Source organism: Symphalangus syndactylus, chromosome 3, assembly GCF_028878055.3.
Source record: "Symphalangus syndactylus isolate Jambi chromosome 3, NHGRI_mSymSyn1-v2.1_pri, whole genome shotgun sequence".
Lineage (NCBI taxonomy): Eukaryota > Metazoa > Chordata > Mammalia > Primates > Hylobatidae > Symphalangus > Symphalangus syndactylus.
The window spans coordinates 47,699,010-47,715,525 of record NC_072425.2 but is presented as its reverse complement, the minus strand read 5'-3'; the positions used below and the strand labels follow the sequence as shown (position 1 = coordinate 47,715,525).

Genomic DNA, 16,516 nt, shown 5'->3' with positions numbered 1-16,516 from the left:
TACACATTCTTTTCAAACGACCACAAAATATATATCCCAAGATAGGCCATATCCTGGGCTATCAAACAAGCCTCAACAAATTTTAAATAAGTGAAATCATATAGAGTGTGTTTTGTAATGACAATGGAATCAAATGAGAAATCAATAACAGAAAGATAACAGGAAGATATTCAAATGACTAGAAACAAAACAACACACTTCTAAGTAATCCATGGGTCAAAAGGAAGTCTCAAAGAAAATTTAAAAAATACAGTGAACTGGGGGACCAGGCTCGCGGAGGCACTTCTCCGAGCGTGACGCGCGGACTCCGCTCCCGCAGCCCGCTCGCCCGGCGGTCTAGCCGCCGCCTCCCTCGCTCCCTGAGCCCGCCAAGCGAAGGCCAGTGGCCGGAACGACGCGGCGCGGAGAGGGCGGGCGGGCTGTGGGAGCGCCAGTCTCTATATGGCGGCGGCTCTGTTGCGCCTGGCTGTCCGGCTCTAGCGCTCAGCCGCTGCCCGCTCCTGTGGGGTCTTCTGCAAGGGCCTGACTCGCAAGCTGCTGTCTTCTTCAATCTGGCCTGGCGGCTGCGCATCAACTTCCCCTACCTCTACATCGTGGCTTCCACGATGCTCAACGTCCGCCTACAGGTTCATATTGAGATCCATTGAAGGTCCTCCCGGACTGACGAAGGCGTGACCTCAGGCCCACAGCATCCAAGAACACGAAGCATGAGGGACAGAAGAGGGCCCCCCTCGGCACCTGCCTGGCACAAGTGCAGTGGGCCGGAGGAGGTGACTCGGACAAACTGTCATTCAGCCTTAAGAAAAAATGCCGATGGAGGGCCCTTGGCCTGCAGATGCACCCTCCTGGATGAATAAGCCCGCGGTTGATGGAAATTCAGAGTGAGGCATTATCGCTGGAAATGAGAAAGGATCCGAGCAGGGCTGGCCTCTAGCTTCCCAGTGGCGGCCCAGTTCTTCCACATGTGAAAGAATCAGCAAGAAGAAATCCAGCCTCAGCAGCCACTCCGAGCACAGTCGTGGGTTTGTTCCCTGCTCCAACAGAGTATTTTGCTCGGGTGTCCTGCAGTGGTGTTGAAGCTCTGGGGAGGGACTGGCTGGGAGGAGGGCCCAGGGCCACCCACGGCCACAGAGGACAGTGCCCCAAAGGAGAGCCTCGGGTGTCATGACTGCCATGCCATCAAAAACTGCCGGAAATGGGAAGTTTTCAGGATGACCCACCAAGTGCTTTTCCCAAGGGTCTGGGCTCTGAGTTGGAACCGTCTTGCCTGCATTCCATCCTGTCTGCAACACTGCATGCATGTCCTGAAGTGCTCCTGAATGATAAGACAAAACGCGTTTTCCTTGACCGTTTAAACCCCATGTTTTCAAAGCAAACAATAGAATTCAAGAAAATGCTTAAAAGCACCTCAGATGGTCTGCAGATAACACTGAGGTTACTGGCTCTGCAACATTTTGAATTAGCAAATTCATTATGCCATAGTTAAGGTGCAAGCAGAACAATACAAGTAGATTAATTTTAAGAGTTGTCTTAGAATGATTAAGGTGTGGTTTGTACGACCTGGCAGACTTAGTTGAGTTTAAATTCAAAGCTGGTTGATGAGGAAGGAAATTTTTTAGCATATGTTAAATTATCCTTTAAAAGACATATAAAGAATTGGGAAACATTTCAGGAGACGATCATAGCCTGTATAAATATCAGATTAGAACATACGGATTTACCATGAAGTTCTGTCTTCAACACCCAGCACTGTCTAAAGGGCTACTGTCCCAAATCCTATGTGTCCCTTCAGCTTGTCTGATCACCCAATGGAAGTGGATACTTGTAAAGTCTACACCACTGTACTTGGCGTTAAATCTTGCTGAATTTGTGGTAAGCTATTATCATTTGTACATTTTGTAGAATGATTTTGGTCTGCAGCAAAATTCTATTTCACTTCTCACACCCCTTTCTTCCACTTGAAATGCAATTTAGACAGAGGCGCTGTGGTGAAAGTTGCAATATTAAGCTTACCTTTAGAAGATCCCTTCTCAAACTCGGAACCCTAGCAGTGTTACCTTAAAAATGAGCTCGAGAAAAAAGTAGCTCAGTTACAGAGAAGCAAATCAAGTTATTTCCCACATAAAAAGTTTCCCAGATTCTAGGAATTGCAGTATCTTGTACCCTAAAATTTTTCCAGGTGACTCCGTTTGTTGTTTGTTGATAACTTTAATAAAGATTATTTAAGGGGATAAGGTTTTAAAGACTCCCAAAGTGAGACTTAACCATTTTTGGGATTAGCGATTGCATATATCAGTTTATGTTGTGTGCTGAATTACTATGCCATGTGCTATTTTAGTCTTTGGGGAAAATGAAAAATAAAATTTGTTCTTTAGCTTAATAAATATGACTTATTAAAAAATACAATGAACTGAATGACAATGAAAATGCAACACATCAACATTTGTGGGCATGTATAAAGCAGGGTGAGAGGGAAATTCATAGAACTAAATGCATAAATTAGATGATAAGAAAATTATCAAGCCAATAATTTAAGCTCCCACTTGAAGTACATAGAAAATAAGAGAAAAAAAAAAAACACTCAAAATAAGAAGGAAGGAAATAATGACTATAATAGCAGAAATCAATAAAATTTAAAACAGAAAAACAATAAAGAAAACCAATGAAACAAAGAGCTGGTTCTTTAAAAAGATCTATAAAATTCACAAACATCTAGCAAGAGTGACAAAGCAAAAAGGAGAGAATTATAGATTATAAATATTAGGCATGAAACAGAAGTTATCACTAAAGACCTCTAAACACATACATTTGGCAACTTAAATGAAATAGACCACTTTCTTGAAAAGCATAAACTACCACAACTTATCAATATGAAACAAATAATGCAAATAGCCCCACATAAGATCTCCAGGCTCAGATGGTTTCACTGGAAAATTCTGCCCAAAGCTTAAAGAATAATAAATACCAATTCTATATATCCTCTTCCAGAAAAAAGAAATACGGGGGAATACTTCTCAAGTGATTTTATTTATTTATTTATCTTATTTATTTATTTTTACCACTATCAGAATAATCACATTTATTTACTTCCTGTCTTATTCCACCATTTGTATGTAAATTCCATGGGTAAGAGCTTGCTCTTACATCCCACACCTCTAGGTCTACAGAGCCTAGAGACACGAGGTGTGAGGAAAGCAGTCCGTGACCCTCCCTGGCCAGGCCACATGAGTTCTGGATCTGAATTTAGAGCCACAGACTTTAAGCACTAAAATAAACCTGAGGTTTTCCAGAGGCATTTAACTTTCTCCTTTTGTAGACAAGAATGTGCCTAAGAATGGAGAGTGGCTTCCCGCAGTAACCCGGCCACTCAGTAGGGACTAAGCCCACAATGACCTGAGTCAAAAAGTCTGCAACCTTTTCCCCCCAAATGCCACCTTCTCCTCTCATTTTTAAAAGCTAGTATTACCTTGATACCAAAAACAAAGACAGTTGAAAAAACAAAACAAAACAGGAACAACAGATCAATATCCCTCATAAATATAGACACAGAATTAAGCAATATGTAAAAAGAATTATATGCTATGAGCAAGTAGGGTTTATTCCTGGAAAGCAAGGCTTGTTCCATATGTGAAAATCAGTGTAACCTACCATATTAACAAGATGAAGAAGAGAATCACATAATCGTATCAATTGATGCAGAAAAATCATTTGACAAAATGCATGATAAAAACTCTAAGAAACGCCAGGTGTGGTGGCTTACACCTGTAATCTCAGCACTTTGGGAGGTGAGGCAGGTAGATCACATGAGGCCAGGAGTTTGAGACCTGCCTGGCCAACATGGCGATACCCTGTCTCTACTAAAAATACAAAAAAATTAGCCAGGTGTGGTGATGCATGCCAGCTACTTGGGAGGCTGAGGCATGAGAATCACTTGCACTTGGGAGGTGGAGGTTGCATTGAGCTGAGATTGAGCCACTGCACTCCAGCCTGGGTGACAGAGTGAGACTCTGTCTCAAAAAAAAAAAAAAAAAAAAAAAAAAAAAACTGAGAAAAATAAGAATAGAGAGGAACTTCCTCAATTTGATAAAGAGCTTTTACAAAAACTCCAACACTTAACATTATACTTACTGGTCAAAGAAAGAATGCTTTTTTCCTAAGAAAGGGAATAAGGCAAAGATATCTGCTCTTACTACTCTAATTCAATATAGCACTGGAAGTTTTAGCCAGTTCAGTAAAGCATTTAAAAAAAGGAATATTGATTGGAAAGGAAAAAATAAAACTGTTCACTTTTGCAGATAACATGATGGCTATGTGGAAAATCCAAAGAAATCTATTTTAAAACACCAAAATCAACAACTCCTAGAACTAGTAAGTGAATTCAGCAAGGCTGCAGGATACAACATAAACATACAAAAAAATCAAGTGTACTTTGAGTGAGGAATGCTTGGATATAAAAATTAAAAATACAATAAGTACCATTTATGATTGCTCAAAAAAAGGAAATACTCATCTCAAATTCTAACAAAACATTCATAAGACTTGAATGCTAAACATTAGAAATTCTGATGAAAGACATCAAAGATCTAAACAAATGACGAGACACATCATGTTCTTCAATTTGGAGACTCAAAATAGCAAAGATGTTAATTCTTCCCAAACTCATATATACAATTCCTATAAAAATTTCAGCAATATTTTTTTGTAGATGTATACAAGATTATTTTAAAATTGTCATGGAGATGCAAAGGAACTAAAATAGCTAAAACATTTTTGAAAAAGAATTACCGAGTTGGAAGAATCAATCTATCCCATTACAAGACTTATTGTGTAGCTATTGTAATCAACAGCACGTGGTATTGGTAGAGTGAAAGATACACAGGCAAATTAAACAGAACAGAGAACTCAGACCCACATAAATATAACTGACATGTTATTGACAAAAGCATAAAAGTAATTCAGTGTGGGGAAAGGAAGTTTTTTCAACAAATATTGCTGGAGCATTTGCATATCCATAAGCAAAGTTGAATGGTGACATGAACCTAACACTCCATACATGAATTAATTCAAAATAGACCATGGACTTAAATGTAAAACTACAAATCTTTTAGAAAAATACATTAAAATCCTTCAGGACCTAGGGCCAGGCAAAGAATATTTTAAATTTTACAACAAAAGCATCATCAATAAAAGCAAAAATTGATAAACCGGATGCTATCAAAATTAAAGAAAAAAATTTTGTTCTGTGAATGACCTTGCTAAGAGTATGAAAAAACAAACTACCGACTAGGACAAAATGTTTTGAAAGCATATAGTAGACAAAGGATTAGTATCTAAATTACATAAAGAACTCTCAAAACTCAATAGTAAAATAAACAAACAGAAAATGGGCAAATGATATGAACACACATTTCACCAAAAAGCACAGACAGATATCAAATAAGCACAAGGAAGGACATTTAACATCATTTGCTATTATGAAAATAAAAATTAAAATTACGATGAGCTATTACTATACACATATGACAATGGTTAAATAAAAAATAGTGACAACTCCAAATGCTAGTGAGGATGAGGGGTAACTCTTTCCCTTATTTACTGTTAATGGGAATGTAAAATGGTACAGCTACTCTGGAAAAAAGTTTGGCAATTAAAAAAAATGAAACTGGCAGTGCCATATAATTCAGCAACTGCATCCTTGGGCATTTGTCCCAGAGAAATGAAGACTTGTGTTCACACAAAAACCTGCACATAAATGTTTAGAGCAAGTTTATCTGTAGTGGCCCCAACTGGAAACAACCTACATGTCCTTTAGTTCGTGAATGATTAAACAATCTGTGGTACATCCATAGCACAGAATACTATTCAGCAATAAAAAGGAATACACTATTGATATGCACAACATCCTGGATGAATCTTCAGAGAATTACAGAGTGAAAAAAGCCAATGCCGAAAGGCTACACAATGCATAATTCTGTTGATATAATATTCTTGACATGACAAAACTATAGAAATGGAGATCAGATTCAATGGTTGTCAGACATGAAGGAGGGCCTGGGAGCAGGAGGCAAGTGGGTGTAGCTAGAAACGGAAAACTTGAGGGGGCTTTTACAGTGAAGGCAATGCGTCTTGACTGTATCAATGCTAATATCCTGGTTGTGAAAATTGCAATATAGTTTTGCAAGATATTATTGTTGGGAGAAACTGAGTAACTGGAATGCAGATCTATGTAAATAATATCTTAAAATTGTTTGTGAATCTACAATTATGTTAAAATTAAAATTTTAATTAACAATATATATGTTCTACCTCTATCCACTGAATATTCTAGGAAACAAAAATCTAGTAGCAGCAAGCACTCCTGTTGTCTACATTGTGGATTCTAAATGTTATTTCCATCTAAAAGGAACTAGAGATCCTTAAAGAAATGGCTGGTTCTCTATCTGGGGGAGGAAATGTACCAGATGAGCCTGGAGCACTTCTTATAAACAGACGCCAAGAAGCCATCAATGACATTATAATGTACTGATGAAGACAACACAATAAATCAATAAAAAAGATTCCAGGAATAAACCCATGTATATATGGTCAAATGCTTTGTTCAACAAAAACCCAAAAGCAATTCAATACAAAAAGAAAACAATTTTTTTCAAAAAATGATGTGGAAACAAGTAGATATCCATATGAGGGGGAAACAAACCTCAACCCTTACTTCACACCCTATATAAAAATTATTCCAGTACATTATAATCTTGAAGATTGTGAGTTTATTCTAAATCTTGAAGTCAGGTAGTTTAAGTCCTCTACATTTCTTCATTTTCAAAATTCTTTGGGCTATTCTAGGTTGCTTTTCCATATATATCTTATATATTCTAAATTGAATTTCCATATATATATATATATATATATTTTTTTTTTTTTTTGAGACGGAGTCTTGCTCTTTCACCCAGGCCAGAGTGCATTGGCGTGATCTCGGCTCACTGCAAGCTCTGCCTCCTGGGTTCACGCCATTCTCCTGCCTCAGCCTCCCAAGTAGCTGGGACTACAGGCGCCCGCCACCGCGCCCGGCTAATTTTTTGTATTTTTAGTAGAGACAGGGTTTCACTGTGTTAGCCAGGATGTTCTCGATCTCCTGACCTTGTGATCCGCCCACCTCGGCCTCCCAAAGTGCTGGAATTACAGGCGTGAGCCACTGCGCCCGGCCATATATTTTTAAATCAGCTTGTTGGTTTCTACTTTTAACAACCAGCTAGGATTTGGAATGGTATTCCATTGCGTCTATAGATATATTTGGAAAGAAGTCGTCTGTTAACAGTAGTTTTATTTTTCTCAGCAGTTTTAGTTTTCATTAGTTTTCTTACACACTTTTGTTAAATGTATCCCTATGATTTTGGCTGCTATTATAAAAGGTATTTAAAATTTTTAATCTTCAAATGCTACATAATTATGCATGAATGTACTATGGGTAACTTTGGGTTTAACCAACATGGATTCACAGAACTTTTTGGATTTGTATATTTACATCTTTCCTCCAATTTGAGAAGTTTTTGGCCACTACGTCTTCAAATAATTTTTCTGCCCTTTTCTTTTTTTTTTTTTTGAGACAGAGTTTCACTCTTGTTGCCCAGGCTGGAGTTCAATGGCGCAATCTCAGCTCACCACAACCTCCACCTCCCGGTTTCAAATGATTCTCCTGCCTCAGCCTCCCAAGTAGCTGGGATTACAGGCACGCGCCACCACTCCTGGCTAATTTTGTATTTTTAGTAGAGACGGGGTTTCTCCATGTTGGTCAGGCTGGTCTCGAACTCCTGACCTCAGGTGATCTGCCCTCCTCGGCCTCCCAAAGTGCTGGGATTACAGGCGTGAGCCACCGTGCCCGGCCTTTTCTGCCCTTTACTGTTTCTTTTGTCTGGAGACTTCTATACTGTATATGTGTTTGGAATATGGTGTCCCATAGTCTCTTAGGCTCTGTTTACTTTTCCTCACTCTTTTCTTTTGCTCCTTAACTTGATAGTTGCAATGGACTTGAAGATCTTCAAGTTTGCTAATTCCTTCTTCTGCCTTTTCAAGTCTGCTTTTGTATCCTTCTAGTAAATTTTTCTATTAGGTTACTCTATTTTTCAGCTCCAGAGTTTCTATTTGGTTCTCTTTACAATTCCAATCTCTTTGTTAATATTCTTATTTGTTTATATATTGTTTTCCTGATTTCCTTTACTTCCTTGTCTGTGTTTTCCTTTAGCCCTTTAAGCATATTTAAGACAGCTGTTTTGAAATCTTGATCTAATGAGTCTGAGGCCTGTGTTTTTTCAAAGATGAGTCTGGATATTCATTTTCTTCCTTTGAATGGGCTATGCATGTTTTCCTATTTCCTTACATGCCTTGTAAGTTTTTGTTGAAAACTGCAATTTGAATTAAATGGCCACCTCTCCCAATCTTTGAAGAATGGCTCTGCACAGAAGACCTTTGTTAATCACTCTAGTGTAAAGACTTAAGGTCTTTTGGACATACACCTTCCATGGGCCTATGTGTGTGCTATTTTTCCAAATACCACATATAGACAGCTGTTATTAATGTCTTAATTTCCCTAGGAGATTCACTCCTGCCTCTTCTAGAGGCCTCAGCATTCTATTGCATTCTTTAATCAAAAACCTCTTTCCGCTGGCATCCCTGGTTCTGTAGTTTGGTACATTTTTCACGAGGCATACTCACTGCTTCCTGCAGATTCCACTACCCTGAGATTTGAGCTAGTCACTTTTGCCATCTGAGTTCTGATTTAGGCCACACAAAGACCAACTCCTCAGCCACCCCCAACAGGTGAGAGTGTTACATATCTGGTCTTCCCTGCATTTTATAAGTTGAGGTTTTATGGCTGCTAGGTATATTTCATAACTTATTTTATTTATTTATTTATTTATTTACTCCACTATTTACTATTAAAACTTCCTAAGCCTACAGATATTTTCAAGGAAGGTCTTGGAGAAAATTAAGTAGAGGCAGTAAAAAGCTGACATAGAGATCCACATGGAGACTTGCAGGAAGTCATGGCATTATGACAGTAAAATAAAAGTTTCTTTGTCCTCATGCAATTCAATCATTCTTTTAACAGGCGTTTATTGTGTGCTTACTCTGTAAAAGTCATTGGAGATAAAGCAGTGACAAAGCGGAAAAAAATCCTGCCATCATGAAACTTACAATCTAGCGATGAAGGAGAGAAATACACAAATAAGGATGGTATTTGGCATGCCAAATGATAATGAGAGCTGCAAGAGAAATGGGGCAGGAAGTTGGTAAGGGGTGGTGGTTTGGGGGTGGGTGTCAACACTGTTCCTAATGGATGATCACTACAAGTGATCTGGGGAGACATCATTGACAAGGTGACATTTCAGCAGAGATTGGAACAGAGGAGAGACCATCATTTGGGTATCAGGGGTAGCAATTCAAGGCAGAGGGAAGAGCAAATACCTAGCCCTGGGGCAGATGCATCTTCGTGCATTCAAGGAGCAGCAAGGTGACCTTTTAGACTGGAGCAGAATGAGTGAAGGCCCAGCTCTGGAGTTAGATCAGAGAGATAACCAGTGGCGAGCTCAGCCTGGACTTCATGGGTGATGGGCATAATTTGGCTTCTACTCTGATGAGTGGAAATATATTGGGGTTTTGAGCTAGGGAGTGACCTGGGAGGTTATTCTGGTGCTGGCTGGAGCACAGCCTGGGTGCAAGGGCAGGAGAAGGAATATTGTTAGTAGGCAGCCACAGTCATCCTGTCAAGAAGTGATGGTGTCAAGAACAGATGAAGGCAAAGAAGTGGTAAGACACAGGCATATCCTGAAGGTAGGGATGGAGGCTTTGCTGATGGGATGGAGAAGAGGCAACAGGGTAATAAGTCAAGAAATACCACAAAGCTGTATTCTGAACACCTGTCAGGATGATGTTGCTTTCACAGAAAAGGGGTACTGAGGGACAGTAAGTTTGGAGGAGAAGTCTAAGGTTTAGTTCTGGCATGTCAATCATCCACAGGAACAGTCAGTTTGAGAGGAGTTATTTTTCAGGGGCCTTTTAAATATCAAAGTAGAAATAACCAGTGCTCAGGAGGATATAAGGGTCTGAGGCTCAAGAGAAAGGTCATATACTGCAGGTATAAATGTGATGGCTCATTGGGGAATGAGCTGTCCAAGTTCTGTGCAGATTTCAAGGGGCAAATTCAGTGAGCCTGTTTGTGGCCACAGCCCTCCTCAGGCTTCCCAGTAACCACATTACCACAAAAAGCCTCAATGGTGATCTACTTGAGTCTGTCCCCACATGTTGGGGCTTGAGTTGTGCAGAATCCCCATCTTCCTCCCTTTCTCCAACATGACAAGAAGACCTCAGTTAGCCAAAATGTCCTGAAGAGGGCTGAGGAATTTGGTCTGAATCATCCCACAACTTCATGGTACAGGAAATAAGTGCTGCTGTTGTCGTTGGCTCTAGAAAGATGATATCGGCTGGGCGCGGTGGCTCATGCCTGAAATCCCAGCACTTTGGGAGGCCGAGGCAGGCAGATCACGAGGTCAGGAGATCGAGACCATCCTGGCTAACATGGTAAAACCCCGTCTGTACTAAAAATACAAAAAATTAGCCGGGCGTGCTGGCGGGCACCTGTAGTCCCAGCTACTCGGGAGGGTGAAGCAGGAGAATGTCGTGAACCCGGGAGGCGGAGCTTGCAGTCAGCCGAGATCTGCGCCACTGCACTCCAGCCTGGACGACAGAGCGAGACTCTGTCTAAAAAAAAAAAAAAAAAGAAAAAAAGAAAGAAAGAAAGAAAGAAAGAAAGATGATATCAACCAATGTTTTACCGTAAGACTTTGCTTGGGATTGGGATTTTAATTCTGGGATCTGGCTCCAGGTCTCTTGCCTTCCTCTTTATCAGGTTAACTTGGGATGGTTAGCCATCCAACCAAGTCCTCATGTTTCTGAGAGTCATTCCCAGCCATATCATCCTATTAACCATTGAATCCACTGTCTACCACTGCCGAAGGCTGGGATGCAGTTTTTTTTTTTGTTTTTTTTTTTGCCTAGCTTCATTGAGATATAATTGACAAATAAAAATTATGTATTTTAAGGTGTACAATATATTTTGATATGTGTATACATTGTGAAATGATTACCACAACCAAGCTAATTAACATTCCCATCACCTCGTATAGTATCTTTTTTTTTTTTTTTTTTTTAGATGGAGTCTCACTCTGTCACCCAGGCTGGAGTGCAGTGGCACAATCTTGGCTAACTGCAACCTCTGCTTCCTGGGTTCAAGCGATTCTCCTGCCTCAGCCTCCTAAGTTTTTTTGTGGTGAGAATACTTAAGATCTACTCTCTTAGCATATTTCAAGTATATAATACATTATTATTAACTAGAGTCTCTATGTTCTACATTAGGTTTCCAGAAAGTTACTCATTTTTTATTTAACAATTTGTACCCTTGAACCAACATCTCTCCGTTTTCCTCACCCCCTAACTGCTGGTGACCACTCTTGTACTTTTGGTTTCCATGAGTTCAACTTTTTCAGATTCCATGTATAAGTGAGACCATGTAATATTTATCTTTCTGTGTGGCTTATTTATTTCACTTAGCATGTCTTCCACCTTCATCCACATTGTCACAAATAGTAGGATTTCCTTCTTTATTAAGGTGAATAATATTCCACTTATTCCAATTATATTGGATTAATAATCCAATAATAATATTCCATTATTCCATTCCAATACACACACACACATACACACACACTCAAACCATATTTTACCTGTTTATCAGTCAACGGACACTTAGATTGCTTCCATATGTTGGCTATTGTGAATAATGTTGCAATGAAAGTGGGAGTGCAGATACCCCAAGATGGTGATTTTATATTCTTTGGATATATACACATAACTGGGACTGCTAGATTACATGGTAGTTTATTTTTAGTTTTTTGAAGAACCTCCATAATATTTTCCAAAATGGGTGTAACAATTTACATTCCAACCAACGGTGTACAAGGGTTCCATTTTCTCCACATCCTTGCTAATACTTGTTATCTTTTGACTTTATGATTACAGCCATCCTAACAGATATGAGGTGATATAACAGCGTGGTTTCAAATGCATTTCCCTGCTGGTTAGTGATGTTGAGCATCTTTTCACATACCTTTTGGCAAGGTTGTATATCTTCTTTAGAAAAAATGTGTATTCAGGTCCTTCACTCATTTCTAAATTGGGTTATAAGATTTCCTTTTATGTCTTGAATATTAACCCTTTATCAGATATATATGGTTTGCATATATTTTCTCCCATTTTGTAGACTGCCTTTTCATTTTGTTGATTGCTTCCTTTGCTGTGCAAAAACTTTTTACTTTGATGTAGCCCCACTTGTTTATTTTTTCTTTTGCTGCCTGTGTTTTGGTGTAAAATCCAAACAATTATTGCCATAACCAATGTCAAGGAGCTTTTCTCTGTAAAGTTTCAGGTCTTACATGTAAGTTTTTCATTCATTTTTTGTTGACTTTTGTTTATGGTGGAAGAGAAGGGTCCAATTTCGTTCTTTTGCATGTGAATATTCAGTTTTCCCAACACCATTTATTGAAGAGACTACCCATCTCCCATTTTTGTATACTTGGTGCCATTGTTAAAAATTAGTTGGCTGTATGTGTGTGGGGTAATTTCTGGGCTCTCTAGCCTATTCCACTGGTCTATGTGTCTGTTTTTAATGCCAGTACCATACTGTTTTGATTACTATAGGTTTGTAATAGAATTTGAAATCAGAAAATCTGATGCCTCCAACTTGGTTCTTGCTTAAGATTGCTTTAGCTATTTAGGGAATTTTGTGGTTTCATACTCTGCAAGATGTTGTAAAAAATAGACAAAAATCAAGCCATAATATGGAAGAAATTAGTTTCAAAATATAGAATGTCCCCGACTCCTGAATGTTGCGGGAAGTCAGGGACCCCAAACGGAGTGACCGGCTGAAGCCATGGCAGAAGAACGTGGATTGTGAAGATTTTATGGACATTTATTAGTTTCCCAAATTAATACTTTTGTAATTTCTTATGCCTGTCTTTACTGCAATCTCTAAACATAAATTGTAAAGATTTCATGGACACTTATCACTTCCCCAATCAATACCTTTGTGATTTCCTATGCCTGTCTTTAATCTCTTAATCCTGTCAGTTGAGGAGGATGTATATCATCTCAGGACTCTGTAATAATTGTGTTAACTACACAAATTGTACAGCATGTGTGTTTGAGCAATATGAAATGTGGGCACCCTGAAAAAAGAACAGGATAACAGCAATTGTTCAGAGAATAAGAGAGATAACCTTAAACTCTGACTGCCCGTGAGCCGGGCAGAACAGAGCCATATTTCTCTTCTTTCAAAAGCAAATGGGAGAAATATCGCTGAATTCCTTTTCTCAGCATGGAATGTCCCTGAGAAAGAGAATGCGCACCTAGGGGGAGGTCTCTGAACTGGCCCCCCCGGGGCGTACCTGTCTCTTATGGTCGAGATTGCAGAGGTGAAATAAACTCCAGTCTCCCATAGCGCTCCCAGGCTTATTGGGAAGAGGAAATTCCCACCTAATAAATTTTGGTCAGACCGGTTGATCTCAAAACCCTGTCTCCTGATAAGATGTTATCAATGACAGTGGTGCCCAAAACTTCATTAGCAATTTTAATTTCGCCTCGGTCCTGTGACCTCGCCCTGCCTCCACTTGCCTTGTGATATTCTATTACCCTGTTAAGTACTTGATGTCTGTCACCCACACCTATTCGTATACTCCCTCCCGTTTTGAAACTCCCTAATAAAAACTTGCTGGTTTTTGTGGCCTGTGGGGCATCACGGATCCTACCAATGTGTGATGTCTCCCCTGGACGCCCAGCTTTAAAATTTCTCTCTTTTGTACTCTGTCCTTTTATTTCTCAAGCCAGCCGATGCTTAGGAAAATAGAAAAGAACCTACGTGATTATTGGGGTAGGTTCCCGATACCTGGATACATGCATATTAAGCTATTTATACGTAAAGCCATTCACTATAATCAATTTATATCTCTTTCCTAAGAAGTTGACTGAAAAATCAGTGGTACTTTCACATAATGCAATACAATGCTGCCGCACAAAGAAAATGAGGAAGGTCACTAAGTACTGACATGGAAAGTATCCAGAATACATTGTTATGTGAACAAAACAAACAAGGAGTGGAATAGGGTATACAAACTGTTGGCTAGGAATTAAAAGTTTCCACATTTGCTTGCATTTTCATAATTGAACAATGAAAGTGGTTTCCTATTGGAGGGAAACTGGGATAGATGAGAAGGACGGTAGTACGGTTTCTTTCCTTTTTTTTCTTTTTTTTTTTTTTTTTTTTTTTTTGAAACCAAGTCTTGCTCTGTCGCCCAGGCTGGAGTGTAGTGGCGCAGTCTCGGCTGGCTCACTGCAACCTCCACCTCCCAGGTTCAAGCAATTCTCGTGCCTCAGCCTCCTGAGTAGCTGGGATTACAGGCACTGGCCACCACACCCAGCTAATTTTTGTATTTTTTGTAGTGACGGGTTTCACCATGTTGGCCAGGCTGGTCTCGAACTCCTGACCTCAAATGATCTGCCCACCTTGGCCTCCTAAAGGGCTACAATCACAGGTATGAGCCACCACAAGAGGCCCAGTATGATTTCTTAATGTACACCCCTGTGATAAGGGACTCATCTTTCCCAAAGACAGATCTGGTCCTTGTCCGGATCCTGGGGGTAACCCTGACCCTTTGAATGTTCAGACTGATGAGATTCTCTATCTACCTAGGGGCCTTGGTTTATGGGATTTATGGAGGGGCCGTGCAGTATCAGTTTGATCTCTGGAGGATCTGGAGACTAAAGTCTGTCACAGGAAAGTCTGGCCATGACTGTAAAATCACCGGTAAAACCCTGGGCACCAGAGCTTAGGTGAACATCCTGCTTGGGACCACTGTGTGTGCTGCCACACATCACTGCTAGAAGAAGTGGTGTCCCCCTGACTCCACTGGGTGAGCACAGCTGAAAGCTCATGCTTGGTCTCTCCTAAACTCTGCCCTACACACCTCCTCCTTTTTTTTAGGTTTTAGTCTGTATCTTTCTGCAGTAATAAGCCATAACTTAGAGTATAATGAATGTTTTGAGTCCTGGAACTCTTTCTAGCAAATCACTGAACCTGCAGGTGGTCATGCACACCTTCCAAACAATCTTTTAAGACTTTATAGCCTTATAAATAGGTTATTCATCAGAACAAAACAAAACATTTATAGCTGTGTATGCAGAGATGTAGGGCACCAAAATGCTGGCTGTGTATCCCCTCTATGCTCAGGAGTTAGAGAACGCTGCCAGCCGAAAAGCGAAGACCACACACAAACTCAGAAATTCTAGATTTCCGATTAGGCCAACTAGAACATATTTGTTCTTTTTTTGATCTGTAGCCCCATATTAAAATAAAAATTTAAAAATGATGAAAATAGGAATTACTGATATAACAGAATAACAACTTTAAAATTGTAAGAGAATACTATGAACTAGGTTATGAAATTACATTAAAACATATAAAACTACATATAAAAAATTTCTTTTTTGGAAACAGGGTCTTGCTCTGTTGCCCAGGCTGGAGTGCAGTGGCACAGTCACAGCTCATGGTCTTGATCTCCTGACTTCGTGATCTGCCCGCCTCGGCCTCCCAAAGTGCTGGGATTACAGGCGTGAGCCACCGCGCCCGGCCAAAATCCCTGTTTTTGAATGTAAGCACCATCATCAGCTAGCCTGTGATCTGAGCATGCCATTTCACGAGCCTGAACTTCGGTTTGCTTACATTTTAACCAATGCATTATTTTAAAAATGCGGATAGTTATAGCTGTCTCCCAGGATGGTTTTGAGGTTGACCAGCCATCCAGCAAAAGGGACAGCAGGTGCCACTTATCCTTAGTGAGGATCCTTGGCTGCCTGCTTTACAGGTGCCATTTCTCAGAACACCACGTCCCGGTCAGTATCTATGTCTTCACTTCCAAATAAGAAACCTCTCACCCAGGCTGCTTCCAGCTGGGCTTCCAGGGGACAGAGCTGGAATTTACCCTGGTCTCTTCAGCTCCAGGGCTCGGAGTCTCACCGAGGACACAGCGCGCCCGTTTTCGGGCACGTTCCCCATCGGCGTTTATAAGCGCGCTTTCCCTCCCGCCCGCCCGCAGGCCGCGCCAGACTCCAGCTCCCGCAAGCCGCGGCCTGCACCAAGCACCTGCTCCCGACCGGCGCTCAGCCCCAGCCCCCCGGGAGCCCGCGGCCGCCTTGGCCCTCACACTGGCGCCAGGAGGGAGCGCTCCGGAGGTTTCTTGGACTTACCGCCCGAACCATGCCGGGAGGTCCCCAGGCCTCGCGGATCCTGTGTCGCTCCTCTTCCGAATCCTGGTGCTAACACTCCGCAGCCGCGTGGACACACTCGCGAACACTAGAGACACGGAGAGGGCGGCGGAGTTAGACGTGCGCATGCGCATAAGCAGCCGCGAGGCCG

General features: G+C 40.7%; 1 protein-coding gene and 1 pseudogene across 1 annotated transcript; both read left to right on the top strand.

The window, feature by feature from the left end:
• The first annotated feature begins 240 nt into the window (after positions 1 to 240).
• LOC129479143 (small integral membrane protein 10-like protein 2A) lies at positions 241 to 956 on the top strand (annotated as a pseudogene).
• On the top strand, positions 686 to 1,486 carry FAM220A (family with sequence similarity 220 member A; the record flags this gene model as incomplete). The annotated part of the gene is given in 3 exon segments (XM_055270057.1): positions 686 to 803; positions 806 to 875; positions 877 to 1,486. Coding segments are annotated over 3 exon segments (798 nt in total), but the record flags the coding sequence as incomplete, so codon positions are not given.
• Between the last annotated feature and the right edge of the window lie 15,030 nt (positions 1,487 to 16,516).